The sequence below is a fragment of the Lathamus discolor genome, chromosome 3 (genome assembly GCF_037157495.1).
Source record: "Lathamus discolor isolate bLatDis1 chromosome 3, bLatDis1.hap1, whole genome shotgun sequence".
Classification (NCBI taxonomy): Eukaryota; Metazoa; Chordata; class Aves; order Psittaciformes; family Psittacidae; genus Lathamus; species Lathamus discolor.
In genome coordinates, this window is record NC_088886.1 from 80,909,544 (window position 1) to 80,932,221 (window position 22,678).

The following is a 22,678-nucleotide window of genomic DNA, read 5'->3' on the forward strand; positions in this document are numbered from 1 at the left end:
TAATTTTGTTCTCCTGTAATATATGACTTGGGAAAAGTAGTAGAGGGGTTGCTCCCTAATCATTCGCTAAATTCCTTTCATGCAGTTTATTTTGTCTTAAATTACTGCTGCTCGCTTGAGTTGTTTCCAGTGATTCTTTTAAAGGGGAAGTGCTTTCATAGCCATGTGTTGTCATCCGCTAGGAAAAAGAAATAGGGCAAAAGCAAGTGCAAGAATGCAACAAAGTCGTGGAAGAAAGCAAGCTGTTGTAACCTGAGTTCAAATCATCTTTGAGCTTCAGCAGTTTATGATCACTGTGCCTTGAGTTCAGAAGTCTTTGCAAGTGAGCATTTGAAAACAGACAATATTTGTAACTGTCTGGAAATGGCATGAAAAGGTCATGTCCTTTCAGCTACCAATGTGGATAGAATGACTCTAGCACTTTTGAGTGCTTTTTCACATGAATGAAAAACATTGCTAAGATTGAAATACCACAATCGCAGAGAACGCATTGCTACAAGCAGTGAAAAACATGGGGATAGCCGCGCTGAGTGTAGAGGCTGCGCACCTCCATTCAGTGCTTCTCTCAGAGGAGCAGCATGCTGAACCAAGAAATGTTCAAATTTAGTTTCCTGAGATCGGCTCCTATCTTGCTTCTTATCTGGAGTGGTGTATAGGGGATATGTCTATGATAAATTTATTTCTGTATTTGAAATTTGAATTAAATAAAATAGTGGTTCAAATTTTTTATTTGCAGTGTTAGTTTTAACCTAATTAAACATAATCAGAAGGGCTGTTCAGCTGCTTTCTAGATCTAGTCAAGAAAATATACTGGTGGGTTTAAATGAGGGCTTTGGGACTTGCAGTTAGTGCATTTCCAACAAGAAGAAACTAGGGTTAGTTGGGTGAATCCCTAAAATAACCCTCACCCTGCATAGTATTTGCAGGGAATCTGAGGGAAGCAAAGCTAAGACAACACCAGCCAACACAAAAAGAGTGTTGGATGATACTGTGAAAACAGTTAACAAAGCTGTCAAGTAAAATCTCATATTTTCAGCAGCACAGAATAAAATGGGCAGCAAGTGTCTGGGTTTGTTTCTTCATAGTGAAACATGGTGTCTATTGAAAGACAGCATATCTCTAGGAGAGGGGATTGTATTTGTATGTACATTAGTATGTATCTGTGTAACTAAATATAGTTATATGTATAGTTACATGCTTAAGTTTTCTTAGCCTTTGGTCTGCACTATAATGGAAGCAAAATATGGCTTTGTTGGATTCATAGAATCATAGGATGGTTTGGGTTGGAAGGGACCTTAAAGACCATCTATTTCCAAACCCCCTGCCATGGACAGGGACACCTTCCACTAGACCTGGTTGATCAAAGCCCCATCCAGCCCGGCCTTGAACACTGCCAGGGATGGGGCAGCCACAGCTTCTGTGGGCAAACCAAGGTGCTGCCAGCACCTCAGCACCCTCACAGGGAAGACTTTTTTTTCCCAATATGTAATCTAAATTTACCTTAAATTCCATACGTGTGTTTTTCACAGTTCAACAGATTTGGCTTAGCACTTCTAATGTGCGTGGTAGACTTGCCAGATAATTTTGGATCTGTATTATTGTGAAAGAAAAATTATTTTGATGCATTTGAAAATCTCACGTCTTTGGCTGAATCCAAATTGATGATGGTTGTTTGAAAACAGGATTATTTCTTAATACTAATATTGTCAAGAGTTCACTGAAACGAGTGAGAAGAGTATGAGACCCATTTGGAAAGGATAATAAATATTTACTAGAATTATGCAGTGATGATAAAGTGATTCCTCAAGCAGAAGACCTTTAACTTGGTGGCAGTTAAAAGGGTTATTGTGGCAGATACTGCCATAGTAGTTTGAATGATGATTCAGACTGCATGATTACCGTTGTCCTGGGTTCAGCATTAGCAGTCATTTTCTCCTTCTTAGTAGCTGGTGCAGTGCTGTTTTTGACTTTCGGCCTGGAAACACCGATGTTTTTAGTTGTTGCTCAGTACACCAAAAGGGTGTTCCATACCACAGCACGTCATGACCAGTATATAAACTGGGGGCAGTTACCTGGAAGGGCTAGGTCACTGCTGGGGTTGCGCTGGGTCTCGGTCGGCTGTTGGTGAGCGGTTGTATTCTCTTCCCTTGTTATTTCCTTATCATTATTATTATTGGTGGCAGCAGTAGTGGTTTGTGTTATACCTTAGTTACTGGACTGTTCTTATCTCAACCCGTGGGAGTTACATTCTTTCAGTTCTTCTCCCCATCCCTCTGGGAACAGGGTGGGGAAGAAGGGAATGGGGAGTGAGTGAGTGGCTGCATGGTTCTGAGTTACCTTCTGGGTTTAAATCATGACACCGTGAGCATCTATTTTCAGCTTTAGAGTCCAGGAGAACAAAATGATGATAACTGGGTGCAAAAGAGTTTTCTTCTAGTATGGCAGCTAGCACTTGTCTAAAACAAGGCTCTGCTTGCTTTGTTCCATAGATTTCTCTAACCAGTTCATTAGGGCTGGCAGACAGAATTTCAAGTATACAAAATTGTAATAATTTTTCAAAATTCATTTTTATGTTCTTATGTCTTCTGACTATGACAGATGACACATAGGAAGTATATGATAAAAATGCCAGATTTTAAAACTGTGGGAAGCTCTAGAGTCAGGGTAGTCTATATATTTTACACAGTATTTATACTAGCATGCTGACATACTTCCCTTTTTCAGGCAAGAGATTCGAGTGTTAATTTTTCTAGGGCTTATGCTAGGGCTTTGAGTTAGACACCCACTTAATCACTTTGTGGAATGAAGACCATGAAAAGCAGTAGTGCCAGATAACCCATATAGCATAATCAAATAAAATGGTAACTAAAAAGGAGAAAGGCAGCAGTACCCACTTTGTGTTCTCCCCACATAAGCAAGTTCACAGCAACAACTGGAAATGCTGCCCAGGCTAGGAGAGCAGAAACTGCCCTTGAACACACTTGTTCTTTTTCATAGCTGGACTTTTCTTGAAATGTTTGATCTTCCCTTTCTCTAGGCAGCGCAGCTCAGGTTCTAAAGGAATGGAATATGACAGGGAAAAAGAAGGTAAGAACTTGCTCTTGAGATTAAAGGCATTCAGACCATTTATCAGCTGTCTGTAGTTGAATGTAGTGCTTTTATTTTGGCCAGTGCTCTGTCTGCCTTTGCTAACATGGGTGACTTCATTCACGCCTGTAGTAAGAAAACTTGAAAGCAAATGTATGTGTTATTTCTAATCCGTTCATCTGTTGTCTCTCCAGCCCAGTGTTCTGAGAGAATTTCTGGGACAGCAGATGTATATACATGTGTGTGAAACCCAGATCCTGGACAAGTCCAGAATGAATCCTAAAACAGACCATGTTCAGAAGCACTTAATAAGCAATTGTATCCTGGATAACCACAGCCAATTATAGTGCTAGGGATTTTGCTGACAAGTGTAAAAATAACATAAGCATAGGAGTCATCCATTTGGAGTCATGCATTAATGACAGCATCAAGTCAGATACTTCAAGTATATATTTGGGATGTGATCTTCATGCATATGTATCTCCAAGCCGGAGCTGTACCAGGAGGCTTTTCTGAGAGTCAGTGTCATGGAGGCTCCTTTTTAAGGTTGGGAGAGTTACAGTAGCAGTGGCCAACCCATGTCCTCTGTGATTACTTTCTACCTGATCAGAGTGATGCCTTAAGTATTTGTCTGTGTTACTGTGTGGATATCTCCTGAATGATTAAGAGCTGCTTGTCCTAAGTAACTGCAGTTTGAGCAGCTTCTTAGCAGTGGTTTTATTATCGTTTGCAATGCAAGTATTTTGTGTGGAGGGAAAGGGAAAACCAGTTTGGGACTCCAGGTTTTGTTTGAAACAGTTTATATGTTCAGCTGAATAGATGCACTGTGTTTGTATAGCACAGCACGGCCTGTAAATTGCATTACTCTGATGTCACTAGTATAGCATTTTAAAAGCATGGGCATTTTACTGATTGTATTTTGTGTTTATGAGTTGCACTGAGTGATGTCTCTGTTCTTGCACTATTTCTCCACTTAGAACAATAGGAGAAAAAGAAGCAAATTTAAACAGCACCCGGGCAATAAAGATCCTAAAACCAAGAATGGTGGACCCGAGAAGACATCTCATGAGCCCCAGGGAATATATGATTGTCATCTGAATGGGTGCTCCAAGGACAACTCTTGCAGGGCTTCTGCCAATCAGAAATGGGAAGGTGCTTCTCTTGAGAACAAAGGCTCAGGATTTGTAGACTCAGCACTGGTCTGTCCAGAAATCACAGGTCAGTTCATCTGGCACAAGACACCTTTAACTGGCAATAGCTAAGCTTACATAAAGAACATGGCATTTATATTGCCATGAAGCAGAATATAATAAAAACAATAAATTGGAGGGAGCTATTTATACAAAATAATGCACCTAGCTATTAAAGTCATGCAAGTAGATCTGTATCTGGGCACAATTCACCTTGCAGTATCTTCTCTTGCAAAATGTCTTTTTTTTCTCTTCTAGAGACAAAATGATCAAAAATATAATTAAAAGCCCAGCTGATACAGAATATTGCAGATATAAATATACAAGAATGCAGGGTTAGAAAATGGCTTGAGTATAAAACGTCTCCTCATCTGGAGCAAAGATATCAGGGTAGTATGAGCTTGAGGCATATCACAGGATTTCTTTATTACCTGGTTCAGACTAGTCCATTTATTTTTTTTCTCATCTCCTCCTAATAGGCTGGTGGCAGTAGATCTCCGCTGACTTTCTCTGACAGGGAAGGGCCTTTGCTTTGAGGGAAGGCAGTCTGATAGCCTCTTAGTACACACGTGTTTCTGCTAGGGTGTAGGTTCTGATTCTGGAACTCTGGGAGACAGTAATAAAGAAAGGTCTTTCCTACTGGGTTGTAGTAGGTACAGAGTTATGGTTATAGCAACATCAATGACAACAAACTTTCTTCTCTGGAGAAGAAACTATGTGAAAGCTTTCGCCTTCAAGTATCCTTTCATAAAGCTCGTATTTAATTGCTGTCAGTACTGGCAATGATTTTTCAGCTCTTCATATTTCAAACTTCTGACAGCCCTAGACTATTGTTGCTGCTAGTATTTTCTTCCTGTGTTTTAAGCAGTATGTAAGACTACATTAAAAAACTTCACTTGAAATCCATTTTTCCATGGTTGCAAATGCAGCTCTCAAACCTCGTTTTAAAGGAATGTGCCAAGTGGATAATTGTCCTGAAATGAATTCTCTGCTGCTTCCAGATAATTTTGGTGGTGCTAACCTCTGAAATGAAAACTCTGCAACCTGTATCAGCCAAATAGATAACGACTTACCAAGAAATTTTGTCCTTAGTATTTGGTGCCTTACAAAGTATCAGAGATACTCTTCCTGCCTGTGCCAAAGACTCACACTTAGTTTGGATAGGATATGCCATAAACCAGAAAATTCTGCATTTCCACAATACTAAATCATTTTTGGCACTTACTCTGCAAGACGTAAACGTTTGTGGTATAAATATATGTTATGTCAAGCTCTCATGTCAAACTTCTTAGAGTTGCTGGTTTTGAAATGATACATGTATGAATAAAGATACATAGACTGAATCTGTCCATGCATGGTGAAGAGTTCTTTCTAGGGAGTAACAGACCTGAACGTAAGAATACCTGTGCTTTTAGTGATCTTTATCTGCGGCATTGGTATTGAGTCCTTTCTTTTTCTCTTTGACATGATACAGTGAAGAGTTTTAGATACCAAAGGCAAAAAGTATTGCAGAATTTTAGTTTGTTTTTGCAAGTGACAATGAGGTATTACCACAGCTTTACAATGTTTATAGATGTTTACACATATTCCTTGTTTAAGAAACAATGGAAGAGGGGGATAAAAGTGAAAGAAAAAGGTGGAAAAAGAAAGGAAAGGTAATGGAGAGAGAGGAAAACCTGAAACTTTACTATTCAAGTTTTCCCTTGCATAGTAAAAGAAGTTCCTGGCAATTTGTTTAATACAGATAAGGAAAGAGCTGCTGCTTCAGTTTGAGTCTCACTGGATTCCTTGTCTTTACAGCCAGTATAATAGCTACTTTCTTAAGGTCAAAAGCCACCTATGTACATATTGCTAAATTTGTGCTGAAGTGCATGCTACTAAATAGAAGGGTGATCAGAATTCCTCAGGGGCCAGCAGCTCAGCCCTTGTGGTTTCTGAGCAAGTCACACACGCTTGGAGTTTGAAATGCTAAAGTCAGTCCAAGGTGCACCCGTTTTATATTGCTCCCTCTTGTGTTGTAATCTCCTTTGTTTTGTCCTTGTCTGTCTTGTTTGTTGTGGTTCCTTCCCTATCAAATTAATGTTACCGCAGTCATTTCACCATCACCTTCAGACAGCTCTCAGCTTAGAATGATCATTGTAAGGTGTCTGCTGACAAGGCCCTGTTCTTTCCTCCCCATGAGGAACATGAGATTGAAGCTTTGCTTATAGCAACTCACAGTCTGTGAGATAAGGTCTTTCTGAGTTCCTGGCTGCCTGGAAGGGACTTCAGGGACTAGAAGTGAGGATGCAGTGTGTCTGGTGTTTTTCCGTGAGGTGTCCCATGCTGGAAAATGACAGGGGAGAACATGTGGCTATTACTTTTAGTTCATATCTGCTTATTTCTTGCCATTATTCCATCTTTCTTTTTCTCAGAGGTGTACTTGGTCGTTGCTTTTTTGTGTTATGGTTTCCTACAGGGAGTTAATACCTGCTAAAGAAAATGAAGCACACAGTTCAAGGCTCTGGACAGCCAAATTACCTTATCATGGAGGGCCATGGGGAGTGTTTCACTTAGTTATGAGTCAGTTCAAGGGCTCTCCTCAGTATCTTGAAGGGGAAAAAGCCCTCAATAAAACAGATTTCTTAAAAATAATGACCATAACAAACTCTCCAACTTTCTTTCTTGTCCTTGACAACACAGGATCTGAAGGACTTAATGGCTGTGTGTTCTGTGCATGCCCTTGTACAGAAGGGTCATGAATGTGCTGAAAGAATATTTAATGCTGCCTTACCATGCTTTTTGCAGGCACTTGGGTAAAACCAGATACAAATCAAATACTGATTTCTTGCCTACTTTAAGTTGTTTTTCACATAGGATGATTTTCAGTGGATTCTTTGAACTTTCTGTTTGTATCTCAAGGGCTGTTTGGGTTTTTTTTCTTTCAGCCAAAGGATCCACAAGGTTCACTTTATTTAAAAGTTGTTAAATGGCAAGCTGTTACAGAAAGGATAAACCACTCATTTTGAAGATAGCAGCTCAGCAGATTTCAAAGCAAGTTTATTTGGGCTGCTGCCACTACAGGCAGGTCTGGTAATACTTGATGGCTAATACAGGGAAGGTCACACATTAGACTAGTGCTGAAATTCTAAGCTACCATCTACTGAACCCTGCAACAGTTTACTTGTAGATATTATTACCCAGAGGTTTGACTTCTCTTTCAAGTATTTGAGAGAGACAGAGTTTGTTATACATGTTGCTTAGCTGGCCCAAGTCTTCAGGGATTTGATGTAGGCTTTCTCAATCTATTTTCAATTGTATTGATTGTCCTCAATCAAATTTGAAAGTTCAATAGCAGCATACTAAGGTATTGTCTGCTAGGTGATATTGATCATTGCGCTTCGGGGTTTCACAATAGCTCATGTATCATTTGGAAGAAACAGTGTCAAAATATATTGCAGAGAAAAGATTTTAGAGTATAACCATTCTTCTAGATGACTGTCTTTAAGAAGCTGTCAGTTTGCCATTTGTCTTGGCAAGTATACCAAAGCTTCTAGTTAAATGCAGTAAATAACAATTTTGCACGATAACAATAAATTTCAAAAGGTCTTGAGGACAGTAGGCCTGGCCTTTCTCTGTAGTTTAGCTGATAGATTGTTTATTTCTATCTTTTGGAGCTATTTAGTAAGGGCAGTCTCAACTGACAGTGGCCTTACCTGTCAGTTTTCATAGTCATTCTTTGACTCCTTGGCCTTCTGTCATGATGCTGGTGTCTCGAATCCCTTTGGAGTCTTGGAAAGAGTAAACCATGTTGTCTTATGGCAACAAATGGGCTCAGGCATTATTTTAGCCCTCTCAAGCTGTTGAACCCAAGAGCCTAGTCTTAGATGTTGTTTCATTTCCTGCTTGGTCCTCTTAGCAACTGCTTTTGATAGAAAGCTGTAGTCAGGCAAGGTAAGTATTTCAGAGAGGAATGTTTAATTGGTGCTTTTAAAATGCTGGTAAAATGGTGAAAATTGTTTTGTGTGAGGTAGATACATACAAACAGACAGACAGATACCAATATTAATGTCTCATGCTTTTCATAGCAGACTTCCCCTCTAGTTCTGTTCTCTAATATTTGGGCAAAGATTACAATTATTATGTTATGAGGTATTTTTTCAGGTCAGCATGGAAGAGTTGATTTTTTTTTTCTAATGGGGTTTTGGGGGTTTTTTTTAGCTTGTTGAAACATAGCTGTGTTCAGATTAGTGTTTAGTAACCAAAACCTTTTGTTTCTGTTCTGTTAACTGCTTTTCAAGGTTCTGTAAAATGCCTGCCAGTGGGAGGTGGGGTGAAAATCCACAAAACAACTTGATTTTTCCATTGTATTCAGTAGTTCAGACTAAACAATATGTCTTCATAGCTTTCTTAATATTCTAACTCCCTGTTTTCTACCTTAATGCTTTCTTGCAGACAAGGAACAAGAACACCAGAGAGTATCCACAGAATTAAACCCAAAGACTATGAATGGAGTAGAACAGCATGAGTCTCCTCAGGCATCAGTTCAACTCCAGTGTAACCTAGTCAGGCCAAAGTCAAAATCTTCCTCAGTTAAATCACCCAATGCTACAACCCAGCTTGAAACAAAGACAGACGATTCAGTCAAAAAAAGAGGTAAATTGGGTCCCTGGTTGCTGTGTGCTGAGATGATCAGACAGTTGAGGCCTCAGGGGGCGAGGGGAAGCACCTATGTGAAGAAGAGATATGTTGGAAAGAGAGAGCAGAATCATACTCAGCATAACGAAAATGGATAGAACAATTTATAGTCTATTTATAGTGAATGAAATTAAAAATAAGTAATTTGAATCAATAGTGCTGTTCTAACACTCACTTGCTTTGGAGAATGCGTTTGAGCAGCGTGTTTAGAAACTGAAAAGCACCATGGAAGGACTGTGGAAAAGTTGGATTTTTGGACTTCAGTAGGCTAACCACTTTGTCCTAATGTGGGCAAATAACATGTTGAACTATTCCTACTCCCTCATTCAGAAAAACAAAAAACAGATTTCTGACTTTTATGCAATTTTTGTTTTCTATTTTAGGGCCAAACATTGAAAAATCAGTAAAAGACTTGCAGCGTTGCACTGTTTCTCTGACCAGATACCGTATGATGATTAAAGAGGAAGTGGATAATTCAGTGAAGAAGATTAAAGCTGCTTTTGCAGAATTACACAGCTGGTAGGTAAATCAGCTGGAGAGATCCATCAGCACTACCTGAGAAGAGGGGCTAATGAGGCCACTGGCATTGGTAGGGAGGGGTCACTGACACCCTGTGTGTTTGCAGCATTTTGGTTTCATCAAAACCCATGTGGTGCCCCTAAGTAACTCCTCACCAACCACAAAGTAATATATGCGTAAGTGTATATTTACATACATAAAAGGGGACAAAACTACAGTTCTTTGGGGAAAAAAAAGTATCTCATTATGTTGATTGGGGTTTTTTTTCCCCCAAGTGATCCATCTTGACTTAATTGTTTTGTATCAAGTTCAGTGGCAGCATATCTGATCTGAAGCTTTTCTAAAAATCCTGTCTATGGGGTTTTCTGGAGTCTCTTTACCTTCTTTAAATCTCTTCTTTCTATACTATTGCTTTGATCTTATCTTCTTTGGCAGACAGTCCTTTACTGTCTCTTCATTTTCCATTATCTCTGCTACTTATCCCACCATTCTTTGATTTTTCTTTCCCTCATAGTTTATTCCCCCATCCATCACTTCATTTCCAGTGTTCATCTCTAATCATTCTTCGTCTTCATTCTTTTATCTCTTCCTTTTTTCTAATTCTTTTCTATTATAATTTTGGTTATTCCTGATCCTCAGCGATGTCTACGCCCTTTGAAAATTTGTAGCTGAAGTAATTGCTGTAGTAGTGAGCTGTGTATTTTGAATACACTTGTCATAGAAAAATATTTTCTAGTTTGAGTTTTACTTGGCCTTTCATTAAGCATAGACGCTATATAAAACCCATGCATTATACAGCATTGCAGTAAACAAGGAAATCGTATTAAAATATATAGGATTTGGTTACAAATAACAGAAAAGTACAAAAACCTTTCACCCTTAATTCATCCATAATATTTGTCAGTATTTTTATGAGCATACTTTGTATTATGCGCATACTACAAAAGTGCTGTAGTATTAGCAGAATTTTAACTCTGGACTTCAGTGGTGCATTCGTTGTCTTCAGTGATGCATCTGAAGTGACTTCTGTGCCACTGGGGCTCCACTTCTGTATGGGCAGAAAGTTGAAGCACTACTGAGCTGATTAGCGGAAGATTCTGTTGCAGTGAGCCAGCAGTGCATCTGGCTGTCTAGCAGAGAGTCTTGTTTCTGTCTCTGTACTCCAATGAACATAGGCTGTGATCATCAGTTGTGCTAAACTCTATTGTTGTCAGGAGTGCTCTAGAGCCAGCATAGCGATGGTTGCTTACAAACTAAAGTGCAGTAATTATATTGTAATTATAGAAAAATTAAGTAAAATTCATCAGTCCCCCGCACCTTTTTATGGTAGTTCTCAGAGGTGGTTTTGAATGGCTTTATATAAAACATTTATGGTTTCTGTTAAGAAGGCTGTGACCTTTTCTCTGAGTAAACTCATAGCTTGGTCTCATTTGCTGTGTAGTTCTCACTATAATATTTTTTGTAACAGTGTTAAAAATACATAATGTCCCTTGTATCTAACCTTGTTTCCAGGCAGTCATGGTCAATTCAGTCTTTAAACAATAGTCACTCTGGGCATGGAACAGGTTTAAAACTCTTATTGTAATCTGAGACTGTGGGGTGAGGTGCTATATTACTAACTTCAAAACTGAAATTCGTCACTATTCAGGTTTTAACTTGAAAAACACTGAAGTTGCATTGCCTAATCTATAATATGTTCCTTAATAGGTGAGCTTAATAGGGGAAACGACAGAATGACCACAAAACAGGATGTAAATCTAGGTAGACTTTAAATGATGAAAAATAGCCCAGAAAACTTTTGAACATTCTTCATTTTAATTTTTTCTCCTACCAGCTTCAGGGCTTAAATTACTGGAATCTACAAGAAGCTCTAGAATGTAACAGACCTGAATATTCAGGCCTCGCAAAGCAATTTCATGCATGTTAATATTGCAACATAATATTGCAACAAGGACAGCATAATGTCAGGACATGTTTATGAAAATCTCAATGTGGGCTACATTGCTTTTGGCAGCTCATAACCTAATATTTACGGGTTTTTTTTCTTCAAATGAATAAAGAGAAAATTTGGTTTAAATACTAAAATAAATGACTTAACGTCTTCTTTGCTAAAATGAAAAACAAGTTTGAGATACATTATGTGACTTTGTGGCTTAAACTCTGAGAAAGGTGGGAAGAGCTGTCTTTAGTATCTCATTTATAAGAAGTTGCTGCCAACTGCTCTATATTAACTGGATTTGAGTAAAAAATCACCAGGGCCAGTGATGCATACAGCTTCAGAGCTCATAGAATCAAAAGATCACATTCCTGGGCTGAACAGTTCAGTTTGTGTTATTTACATGGCAGTTTCCTTGCTTCAGAGTTGAACAAAGCTTTAGTAGTGGCAGCAGGAGGATAGGGTAGCTAGGCATGCAGACTCTTGCATATTTATCACCCTCCTTGGGCACTGGAATTCCGCTGTGGCAGTCAGCTTGTTTATCCTGGGAAAAATTACAGAGTCATAGAAGCGTTTGGGTTGGAAGGGACCTTAAGATTTATCCAGTTCCAATCCACAGCTGAACTGTTGCTCCCAGGACGCTATGGAGTAACCAAACTGACAGTGATATCTGGTCGTCTTTGTGAGAGTGATCCCAAAGAATTTTGCAAGTTGTTCTTCCAGTTGCTGCTGGAGTGTGGATTGTTTGAGGTGTAAAACAGATAAATATACAACAGCAGCAAAGTGCTGTCTGTGGTCAGAACTGCAGTGAATGCTTGAATGGGATGAATACAGTAATCTAGATGGGAGCTTAACTGGTTCATGTTACACACAGCTGTCACCACCCAAGAGGTTTTAGCGCAGCTAAATGAAGTCGGAAGCTTTAATCTTGCATTGCAGCTGACTGCTGAGGCACATACTACTTTCTGTTGTTGCTCTTTGGTTTTCTTCCTTTGGGAGTAGTCTAAAAGACCCTTTTTGTATCCTTCTTTTTGCATTCACTGTCAAGATCAGAATCAAAACTGCATTTGAGGAGGCAGTAATCTTCTAGACTTCCTCGTAATCTTTTTTTTAATCTTTTCATGATTTTACCAATCACAGAAAGGACGAAGAAGTGAAAAGATAACATCATTTATCTTCCTCCTACCTCCAGATAGTATAGGAAACCATGATCATGGAGATAAATGAATAGCATGTGTGGCCTAAGATGTTCTGAAAGCTTCAGCAGAAAAAATCACAAGAACTTTCCCTTTTAAACAGCAGAAACTTCTGAGTGATGTTATCAGTAGAAGTCCATGTCTCTGTCTTGCTCAGTATTTCACAGCTTGTCCTAACCGATGAAGGGAAGTTACGCCTGAACGCTCTCAGTCAGCACTGTACTGCAATTTAAAAGTCACCTACCTGGCAAAACAGTGCATACCACTGCCCCACAATTTAAAAAAGGAGTGGTATAGAGCAGCATGCTGTGGACACCTGTAAATGCTTGGAAAAGAAAATACAAAGCTTGCTTCCAGTTTTAACATTTTAATGAAATGGGGCCAGAAAAAATCCCATAAAGATGTTTTTTTTAATAATGCTGCAGTGGGCTCACTTTCTCGTTCAGGAGTGTCCCAGTTGGAGTTCCTGCCAGCTGGAGTAATTCTCTGCATGCTCAGAACAAGTGATAACAACTTGCTTTTACACAATGCTTTTCGTGCCAGAAGTCACCAGAGCATTTTACAGGCCATGGGCTGGACCACACAAGGCACTTTGCCCTACTCTGTGAGAATTCTTTTGTAGTCTCATGTAGATTGTGCTTCTGGTACGATCTGGCACTCTCATCACCCCTGCTTGTGCAGGGCTTTCTATCACGTTGCTTTCCCCAAGGCTGTGAGAGCACAAGGCAGAGCAAGCTGAAGGGCACTGTTTCTCTGATGTGCATCTGAAAATTATGAGGAAGATTCTTCTAACAGTGCTTCTTGAGCCAGTATTTCTCCTCATTGCATCTTAGTTTGGTGTATGGTTCTCAGGAATACTTTTGCATAAGAACATAAGCTGCTCCACTTACTGCGTGATGTAAAACATGTCGGAGCATAGCTATGTCTCACAGTAGTGTAGAGCAAGAAAAAGAATAATACCAAATAGTGCTTAAGTTGCAGGAAAAGGTCAGAAAAGCTAGGTGAACTCTCCTCTCAATAGAGTGCGCTTGAGGCATTTGTTGCCAAGGTTAAAGCCCGTGCGATATAATTGTGCTCTCACTTTTCTACCAAGAGACTGAATAATAATCTTTGGGGTAAAAAGAGAGCCCCAGGAGTCTGAGTGAAATGTGTAGAGCACAAAAGAAGCCACAGTTCCCCATAACACCTCTTGCCAGAAAATCATTTTCACATACTGGGCATCCACACAGTCATATGGAGCACTAAAAGGAAACATCTGCCACTTGCCCATACAGTCTGCTTCCAACCACAAATGGAAAATAGTCTGTAGAAAATAGTAAGGCCAAGTTTAATTACACTGCACACAGAACTGGACCAAAGACAGAAAAGCTTCCTCTACTCTTTGCATCTCAAACACATCGGTATGTTTTATAAAGAGCATGAAAACCAACACATTTGATTTTTTGAATGAACAAAAAGCCCTTGAAAGCTGCACCATAGGCTGGATAACAAATTGCCTCTGACATAATACTGGGGAAATGGAGTTTGGTAATACCAACAGTTTTTAAATAGATTTTAATGTATGTTTTATATCTTTATATATTTTAATATATATTTTTATACATTTAGGGAACAACTGGAAAGCAAGTACTGTATGTTTTGGGAAGATAAAGCAGTTTTTCTATTCCTTTCTAAGTTAAAATCAAAGCAGAGGAAAAATGGGGGAAGAATGGGGGAAAATGGGTCATTTATAAGAACATAATTGTGTCTGTACTAACTCAGTGCTGGGCGATGAGCAATGTTGCCCGTGCTCACAGGCAGAGCAGTGAGTGAACACAGTTGTCCCTTTTCTGGGATCCTTACTTGGCAAACGGTAAAAGATGATGGTTTTCTGTTGCCCAGAGCCCAGAATCAGTGGCACCAGATGAAGAACTGCCTGTTTGTGTTAGTGATGTGGCAGTATAGAGCATGGACAGATGGCTGGAAAGGCCAGGGCTGGTATTGCTTTACACTGAACAGAGTTCCTGTGCTATTTCTTTGTGTTTCCAGGCACATTAGCTTTCTGTCTCTGTCTGCCAGCTGACCTGTGGTAGTCTTTATGCCTCTGAAGTATGGATTTCCAAATCCTCTTGCAGTTTGTTCTGATATTTGTTTGCCTGTCAGTCACGCAATGCAGTCTGTAACCTTGCCAGTGCAGAGAAGGCAAAAATGGTCTCCCAGGCATTTAGGCTTCCTTGAGCACAGGTGGGTTTTCAGGAGCCTTCAAAGACCAGTGCTTTCACCAAAGCCCCTGGACCCTGTTTCTACTGCCTGGGGGTCTGGGGGTCTGATCTAACAGCTCTGGCCTCAGGCTCGCTACTGCCTGCAGAGCTGTAGCACTGGGAGAGGGGCTTGTGCTTGCTCTCTTCTCATGACCTCCAGCAGTTTGGGATTACTCTTGCTGTGTATTGGCGGGGAGAACAGACAGAGCTCATGAAATTGGAGGAGTTGGGTTTCAGTGAGATACATCATGTCCCCCTTCTGGCCCCTTTGTCTTTTACAGTTACTTGTTTTATCCTTGTATTTTTTACTACACTTGTGAAGACAGATTACAGAGGCAAAATCCAAAGGTGGATTACGCTGTTTCTTAGCATGTTGTTCATACTTCATGGCTTCATGTCTCTCTCTTTCCTCCCAGCCATTCACAGGTATTTGTTGTCCTCAGTGAAACACAAGCACATGTAGTTTTTTTGGGTCTTGCAGGTAGATTGTTGCTTTTTGTGCATGTCATTGTGGATGTAAAGTGAATATATGCTTTTTGATCTCATCAGACTAAGGAGAAATCTAACTTATTAAACATATGTAGGAAGTAACTATCTCAACAAATTTCAACAGTTGTTAGCCCGAAGAGCCAGACTCTTACTTTCTTTGTGGCTACTTTCCAGGGTGCTTTTCAGAAAGTTACCTCTCCTCTATAGCAGGAGCCCAACAAGGACCACAGTTTTCTGCCTTGCCAGAGTGTATTTGGGCTAAAGTATATAAAACCAGTAAGATATTCTGGTACCGCAGTAGTCATATCAGCACTGAGGGTCAGATAGGAAATAAATACCTACACAAATTTATGTCAAAATGTGCAGAATGCTATTGAGCCATGGTGCAACTCGCATTTTGTTGTTAAAACTCTGCCAAATCCATAGGTATGATGCCTTCACTTCTAAATAAATAAAATTTGGAAGCATTCTTTCAGGAAAAGGCTTTCCATGTCAGTTTTCAGCTTAAACAAGTATTTATGATCAGGCAATAAACTTCTGTTTGCAAAGACATCTTAAAAATGCAAAGAAACCTTCAATTGCGATGGTTTTGCCAGGCCCCACTGTGCTAGCTGGCTGGTAAACAGAACATTAGTGAAGGTAGATGAAGAATAACACAAAATCACTTGAATAACTAAAAGCCTTTCAGTATTTTTACTTCTACCAGATGGTACACTGCAGAGGGAAGGATTTCAGTAAAACTGATTTATTCTGTCTTTTGTTTGTCTGCTTATTGTCAGACTGTATTTGTGGTCAGAATGAAAATTCATGTAATCTGGTTTGCTGTGTAAACATCTTGCGTATGCTAATACAGTGATCAAATAACTATTTCCAAGTGCCATGAACATTTAAATATTGTTGAGCTAATACTGGAAGAATATAATTTCCTGAAATATTGCAAAATATGTAATGTAACAACTGCTTTTCCTACAGGTTTATTAATGTAAGGAAAACCTGAAGTATCATTTCTCCAGTTACAATATAGCACAGCTGTTCCGTAATCCTATACTATCCTATAAATCCTGTTTAATCCTATAAAACTTCTAGTCACCTATTACAGGTGATGGGGCTTTATACTTAGGTTCTCAGCACATCATTGTAGCTCCTTGTGTTGAAAGTCTGACAGAGACAGTTCTCGTGTTTTGGATTCAGGTGGGTGATTTGTTGTGAAGTACACAGTTGGTTTAGTGGTTCTTACCAGTTGTCTTTTCACCCCACCTTTGGGTCAAATATGTTCATGCTAGAAGGGAAATGTGTACAGGAAATAAGGCAACAGTGATCTTGTCAGGACTATCCCATGAATTTGTATGTAATCTCAGGTCAAACAGAGCAGCAACAGTGACTACTGACATCCCTCAAACTTGCTTGAGTTTGGCAGCAGGCTGTTAACTAGCACAACTTTAAGGCGCTACTGGGGTCTGTACCAAAGCCCACTAACAGAAAAAGTTGCTGGAGAATGGTGTGTTGTTTGGGGGTTGTTTTGTTTTGAAGCCTAAACTGGCAGACTCTGGCCGTGTCCCACAAATAAGTCCCTAATGAAAAAAGGACTTGAATTGTAGCTCAGTGTTCTGGTGTCTCACCTGCTGAAGCAGACACCTGAGGATGACCATGAAAAAAAGGCTTTTATCCCCTTCCAGATGAAAAGCCCTGCTGCAGTTGTTCAGAACGCCACACCTAGCTGCTGACTGTGTCTTCCTCAGTCTCCAACATTGATTTCCACTGATAGATAAAGCTGGTTCAGGGCAGAACAAAGCTTATTAAACACCTCGAGGAGAAAATTGGCATTTTGGGGATTTTAAAAGGGTTTTGAAAGGACTCATTTGTATTACACTCTTAACAATAACCTCTGTGCCATGCAGCTGTGGCTTACATTTGTGATTTGTGTCAGCATGTGTGCCTCCATGTCAGCTTGGTCTCTTTATTTCCTCATCTTTTCAGACGCAATAGGTTTATCATTATCAGAAGGAAAGAAGATTCTGGTCATCTGGAACCCTTGTGACTCTCATCAGGAAAGCTGTAATTCAGCCAGCCTGGCGATTGAAGCAGCTTTTCTGAAGAGGCACTAATAACTTTAATCATTTTAGTGGGATTTTGAGGTATTGCAGCTGACTGAAAATTTCTTTTTCACTGTGCAAGCACCAAATTTCATGCAGTAAACTAGAGGAAGATTAATTGGTTTCCAGTAATGTCAGAACAAATTCAGAATTTGTTCTGAGTGTGAAACTATGAAATGAGGCAGCTGTCAGCATAATTTACCCCTGTCATTGCTGTGCTGGCAGCTCACTGCAGTTTGGCATTTGCAGCTCTTTTGCCATTGTATGCTAGTGTGAATTCTGCCAGCCTGCGTAAGTCCAAGGCACGAGTACTGTCCATTTGACCAGGAATACGACACTTACACTCTTGTCTTCAGAATCCATTCAACAAAATGAATCAAGAGCTGCTATCAATACTGCTGCATCTCATATCTCTACAGCACGAGCACTGGCTGTTCCCTGGCCCCATTTGCATGTTCTCCATGTTAAGCGTCTGCCTTGCTGCGTTCCTTCAACAAAATTGTCTCCTTCCTGAGCCCCATTTCAAATTTTCATCTGGTTATTAAAATCAAACAGCGCTGAGTCCTATGCTGCAAACTAAAGATACTCATCTGCGATGAACAATGATACAATGCTGATAGCTTGAGCTTGGTGCCTGAGTCCTGATCCTGAAAAAGTGAGGGGTAAGAGAAGAACAGAATCAGTCCTTTCAGAAGAGAGCTGTGGCAAAGGAAAACAGAAAAGAAAGAGGTATTTCTGTTTTGGCTTAACCATCGGTCATGGATTATATGACTTTCTTGATTCAGATCTGCCCTTGAGCCTGTTCAATGGGAGATGGGATTTGAGTCCCGGCATTTGTTCCAGTGTGTATTATAAATGTGTATTATAAATAAAAACCTGAACGTCTGTAGCAGAACTGACAAATATAGTACAGCAAGGGATCCGACAGACTGATGATGAGGGTGTGGATTCAGGTACATGCAGAGAGGGAAGTGGTGGAACCAAACTCAGCAGTTGTCGTAGGAGTCTCATGAGTCTCTCTTGAGTATGGAATATACTCAAGTGCTGATACAGGGAAGGAGAAGGGACAGCTGAAGCCTGATAGAATGTTAGTGCTAGGAGTACTCAGAGAAAATTGACAGTTCTATGACATCTGCAGAACCTCAGCTGAAGAAGCATCTTTGTGATCTTAACCCTGGCTCCTAACAGGGTCATAGAAGACCCAAGAGAAGCTGCATAACTAGAGAGGAAGCAATTAGCAGAATGTTCTCCTTGAGGTGTCTTTAGATCTGAAATGCACTCTGTTCCTTGCTCTGCTAGAGTCCAAATCTGGTGATACGTGAGTGCAGACAGTTCCAGTAGCATCCAGTATCCAGTTCTTCTCTACAGCACACCAGTGGCTGCAGGCTGGAGTGTACCAGGACACTAAGAAAGAAAATGCATTCCCAGGAGGTATTGCTGAGCCAAGCTTTGAGCAGTTTTCAGTGGTAGTCAATGATTGACACTGTGGTATGATCATAATCATCCTATTGAGCCTGAGTAGGGCATTATTCCAGAAAATACATTAAAACCAGTTAAACTTCTGCATTAAGAAGCTGTTCAGCTTAAGTGGCCTGAGCTTCAACTGAAAACAGTGAGATCTTAGCAGGAGCAAGAGACAAGATTTGAATTGTTGATTTTTCCATAGTGTTCTTGTCCTTTCCCCTATATCTGTTAGCATTTAGTTTTCTCTTTGTTTTGTCTTTTGCCCTTTTCTTATCCAGTTTTCCAGCTTGTTTTGTTACTTTCATTTGTTTCTAACTTTGCCAAGTTCCTCATGAAGAATTGGTCAGTTTTGCACTGAAGTTCTCTTATGTGACTAGAAAGGAATCAAATTGATTCCTACTCCATTTCCTAAATAATTGACCCTTAAGCAAACTAAGAAGAAAACAGCATTTCCTCGTGCTAGTTGGCCTATGACATTTCTAAAGAAATTTTAACTTACCCCATTATTCTGTGATAGTAGTTCTTGATTTCCAGGCTGAGAAATGTGCCTATACACTTCCAGATGAGAAATGAGTGTGTTTCTTTCCTTTTGTTGAGAGAGAGTTCCTTTTTTCAGCTGGTATAAGTTAGTACAGCTGCATGGCCTTCAGGGAAGGGCAACCTCATGAAGATCTGTCTGTTAAACTAGTCTCATGTTGACAGAGGCACCAAATGCTCTTTCTCTTGTTTCATTCTTCAGTTTTCTCAATATTAGTTTGTATCTACAAGGGAAGTAATCAGGTGCTTGTTCTTCAAATTCACCGGAGTCCTGGCATCTACTACTACAACATCCAAATGCTTTCCTGAAATGTTCATCAGAGACCACACAAAAACCTTAGGAGTGGAAAACTGTTTAGTAACAGATGAGATATAAAATATGACAAATACAGGACTGATGTGTTATCATCCTCATTCTGATGTTAAAAGTGGTTTTATTTGGCATCAAAATAAGATATTAGGGGCCAGGCAGTTTAGCAAGGATCTGTTGTTGGAGTGGGCAGAGAACAGCTGTGGAATGAACTGGGACTAAACACAGTACTGATGAGCTCTGCTGTTGTGAACTTGCTGCTTGAGTATTTTTGCAGCCAAAAGTTTATGCTTGTATAGCCTGTGTAGTACACTACAGAGGCGCTTTTGTGACAAGGACAGCTAAAGAGAAAACATGCAGACTCTCCAAATTTAGGAAAAAGTACTAAAGATCATTAAAATCTTGTATGTGTAGAGGGTAGAAACAGGTGAGAACTTAAAAGACTCATTTCAGCCACCTGCTGTGAAAACCAAGAAACTTTATTATACAATGTAGTTACAAAAGCTAACTGAAAACAGATTAATTCTGAAAAGCTATTGCTATTTAGATTAGCAAGATGGAATCATCACCTGCCTGTTCGGAGTCCAAGCTTAATGCTTATACCTGGAGAATATTCAGGGCCAACTGGAACAAGCGTGTCCTTTCACTCTAAATGTACGCCTCTTAACTGATTTGCTCTACCATAGAAAACCCTGATGGTTTATTTCCTCTGGTGTGTAGGTCACGCTAAACTGATCAGGCAGTCCAAAACAATGTTTTTAGTCTTGTTTATATGTATGAAACAGAAAAATGTGCTATGCTCAGTTTTATTGTATTGCTGCATGCTTTGCCATCACCCTACCTGCTTCTGTCCCTCTTGTTGGCTATTGGGAGGCAAGGTAAAGGTAGTAGCCTCTCCTCCAAGTGTTATGGTTGACTGGTAAAACCCAAGGGTAAAACTTTGCAGAACTTCTGTTGCAAACCTCCTGTTCGAGCTTGGTTAATTTATGGGAAGATTTCAAGGAAAATTGCATGGCACTTGAAGATATTCTGGCTGGTAAATTTCTGGTTAAGTCAGCTGTATATCTGCCATGTGTTTGCCAGACTGCATGCTCCCTAATCTTTCCCTGGTTTAGTTAACCCATCAGTCCTTCTCCCTTCTGTAAGTCTTCTATCTTTGATTGCTGCCCACTGAACTCTGTAGGATCCTTCTTTCTTTCCTAAGGGCATTCTGGACAAATGTTTTGTTCTTGAGTTTTCTGTAATGTCTTCCTTCTGATGAAAGCTAGTTCAAATACAGCTCGGTGTCTTCACTGGGTACAAAAGCTTATGTTTAAGGATTATTTTGGTGCAAAGGTTGAGAACTACACTCTTCCCTTGAGTGTGTGCCTGGCATTTACTCCTGATGTTTGACCTACTTTTTGCAATTTTTCCCCCAGCTGCTTGAGTTTACTCACTTATGCAAACATAAACATTAGCATTGGTGGTGTTTATTAAACGTGAACATGACTAAGAATAACCCAGTGAGGGGAAAATGGAGTGGCACACCAGAGCACTGTCCACTGGAGAGCATTCTGCAGTGGTGCTGTTTCACTGAACAATGTCTCTGGGTTGATGATGTGAACAATTTACTGCTGTCTGCTCTCAGTAGACCCAACTGATCAGTTAACACTCTGATAGCTTAAAAGCACTAGCTGTGATTGCACACTAGTGATTTGTGAAAGGGGAGTCACATGAGACCTTGGGGAAAGCCAGGTAAAAGTGGAACCTTACCTTCCCACTCCTGGAGAGAATTACGGGTGGGGGGCATGAAAACTGACCTCCGTTATGGAGCCATATTAATGCTTATTTACATCACAAACAATTTTCTTGTTACCCTGTCATATTTTGCAAGAATATCTCTATTTAAGGAAGAGAACTTTTTTCCACACAGCTCTCACTTTGTTTTGTTCTTAATATTGTGCCAAGAGTTAAGATGGATAAACCTGGGTGGATATTCTGCAGTGGAATATCTAGCTTAATTAGGAAACGAGCTGTTTAGTCATTTGAGGACTGCTGTGCCCAGGCAGTGCTGAAGAGGTAAAGCCAAGTGACTTGCTCATAAGAGCAGACACATGGAGAGGCCAGTGAGATGGTTATGTAAATCAGCATACAGTGATGATCACTAATTTCTTGTAGCCAGCTTGCCTTGCTGTTTCTTCAGTTTCCATTAAGTCATATTAACTTCAAAACTGCCCATAACTAAGGTCTGAAGACTTTGTGTAGTTATGTCTTGTGATACTGATGGAGTTCTAGCATCAATTAAATTACAGGTTTTTTCTTTTATTTTTATTTTCTAGCATCGTAGACAAAGAAGTGTCATTAATGGCAGAAATTGATAAAGTTAAAGAAGAAGCCAGTAAGTAAAAATATACACAGAGAACTTTTGGTATAGTCATGAAACATTTGTTTTGTTTGGCAGAAAATTGCACAGTGTGTAAGTTTGGTTAGCAGCTTCCCAGTGTCTTTCATATAAGTATTGTGCATCAAAATTTCAGGATTATGAAATTAAGATAAACCAAAGGTTCATCTGAAGTTAGATGTAAATTATTTATTATTAGTGACTGCTCCTTTTTTGTCCTCTGGCTTGTCAATTACTTTGTTTCTATTTCTTAATCACTGTTTGTTTGCTTATATTAGATATATGAGTTAGAATACTGAAACCTCCTGGGGAGTAAGTTACTGTGTGGCCTTGCATGGCTTTAAGGGATAGTGATCAAGCATATGTATTAGAACAACAAATAAATTTAAACCCCTCAGATGTTTACTGGAGCCTGTTTTCTTAACCATCTGTGGGAGCTGATCTGACTCTTGGCTTTCCTCTTGTCTCTGTTTTTTGCACAGGTAAGATATATTCTGGTTTGGGGGAGGAAAAAAAAAGAAAAGGCAAGATGAGCCATGTATCAGAATACCCCAATATTT

At 39.7% G+C, this 22,678-nt stretch overlaps 1 protein-coding gene across 4 annotated transcripts in view; it reads left to right on the forward strand.

Moving 5' to 3' along the window:
- SPATS2L (spermatogenesis associated serine rich 2 like) overlaps nucleotides 1-22,678 on the forward strand; it is a 154,944-nt gene that overhangs the window by 123,237 nt on the left and 9,029 nt on the right. For all 4 annotated transcript variants that reach the window (XM_065670008.1, XM_065670007.1, XM_065670010.1 and 1 more), the window contains 5 exons: nucleotides 3,038-3,087; nucleotides 4,065-4,305; nucleotides 8,712-8,912; nucleotides 9,338-9,473; nucleotides 22,057-22,115. In XM_065670008.1, the coding sequence (XP_065526080.1) occupies nucleotides 3,038-3,087; nucleotides 4,065-4,305; nucleotides 8,712-8,912; nucleotides 9,338-9,473; nucleotides 22,057-22,115 (687 nt within the window). The remainder of the gene's footprint in view (nucleotides 1-3,037; nucleotides 3,088-4,064; nucleotides 4,306-8,711; nucleotides 8,913-9,337; nucleotides 9,474-22,056; nucleotides 22,116-22,678) is intronic.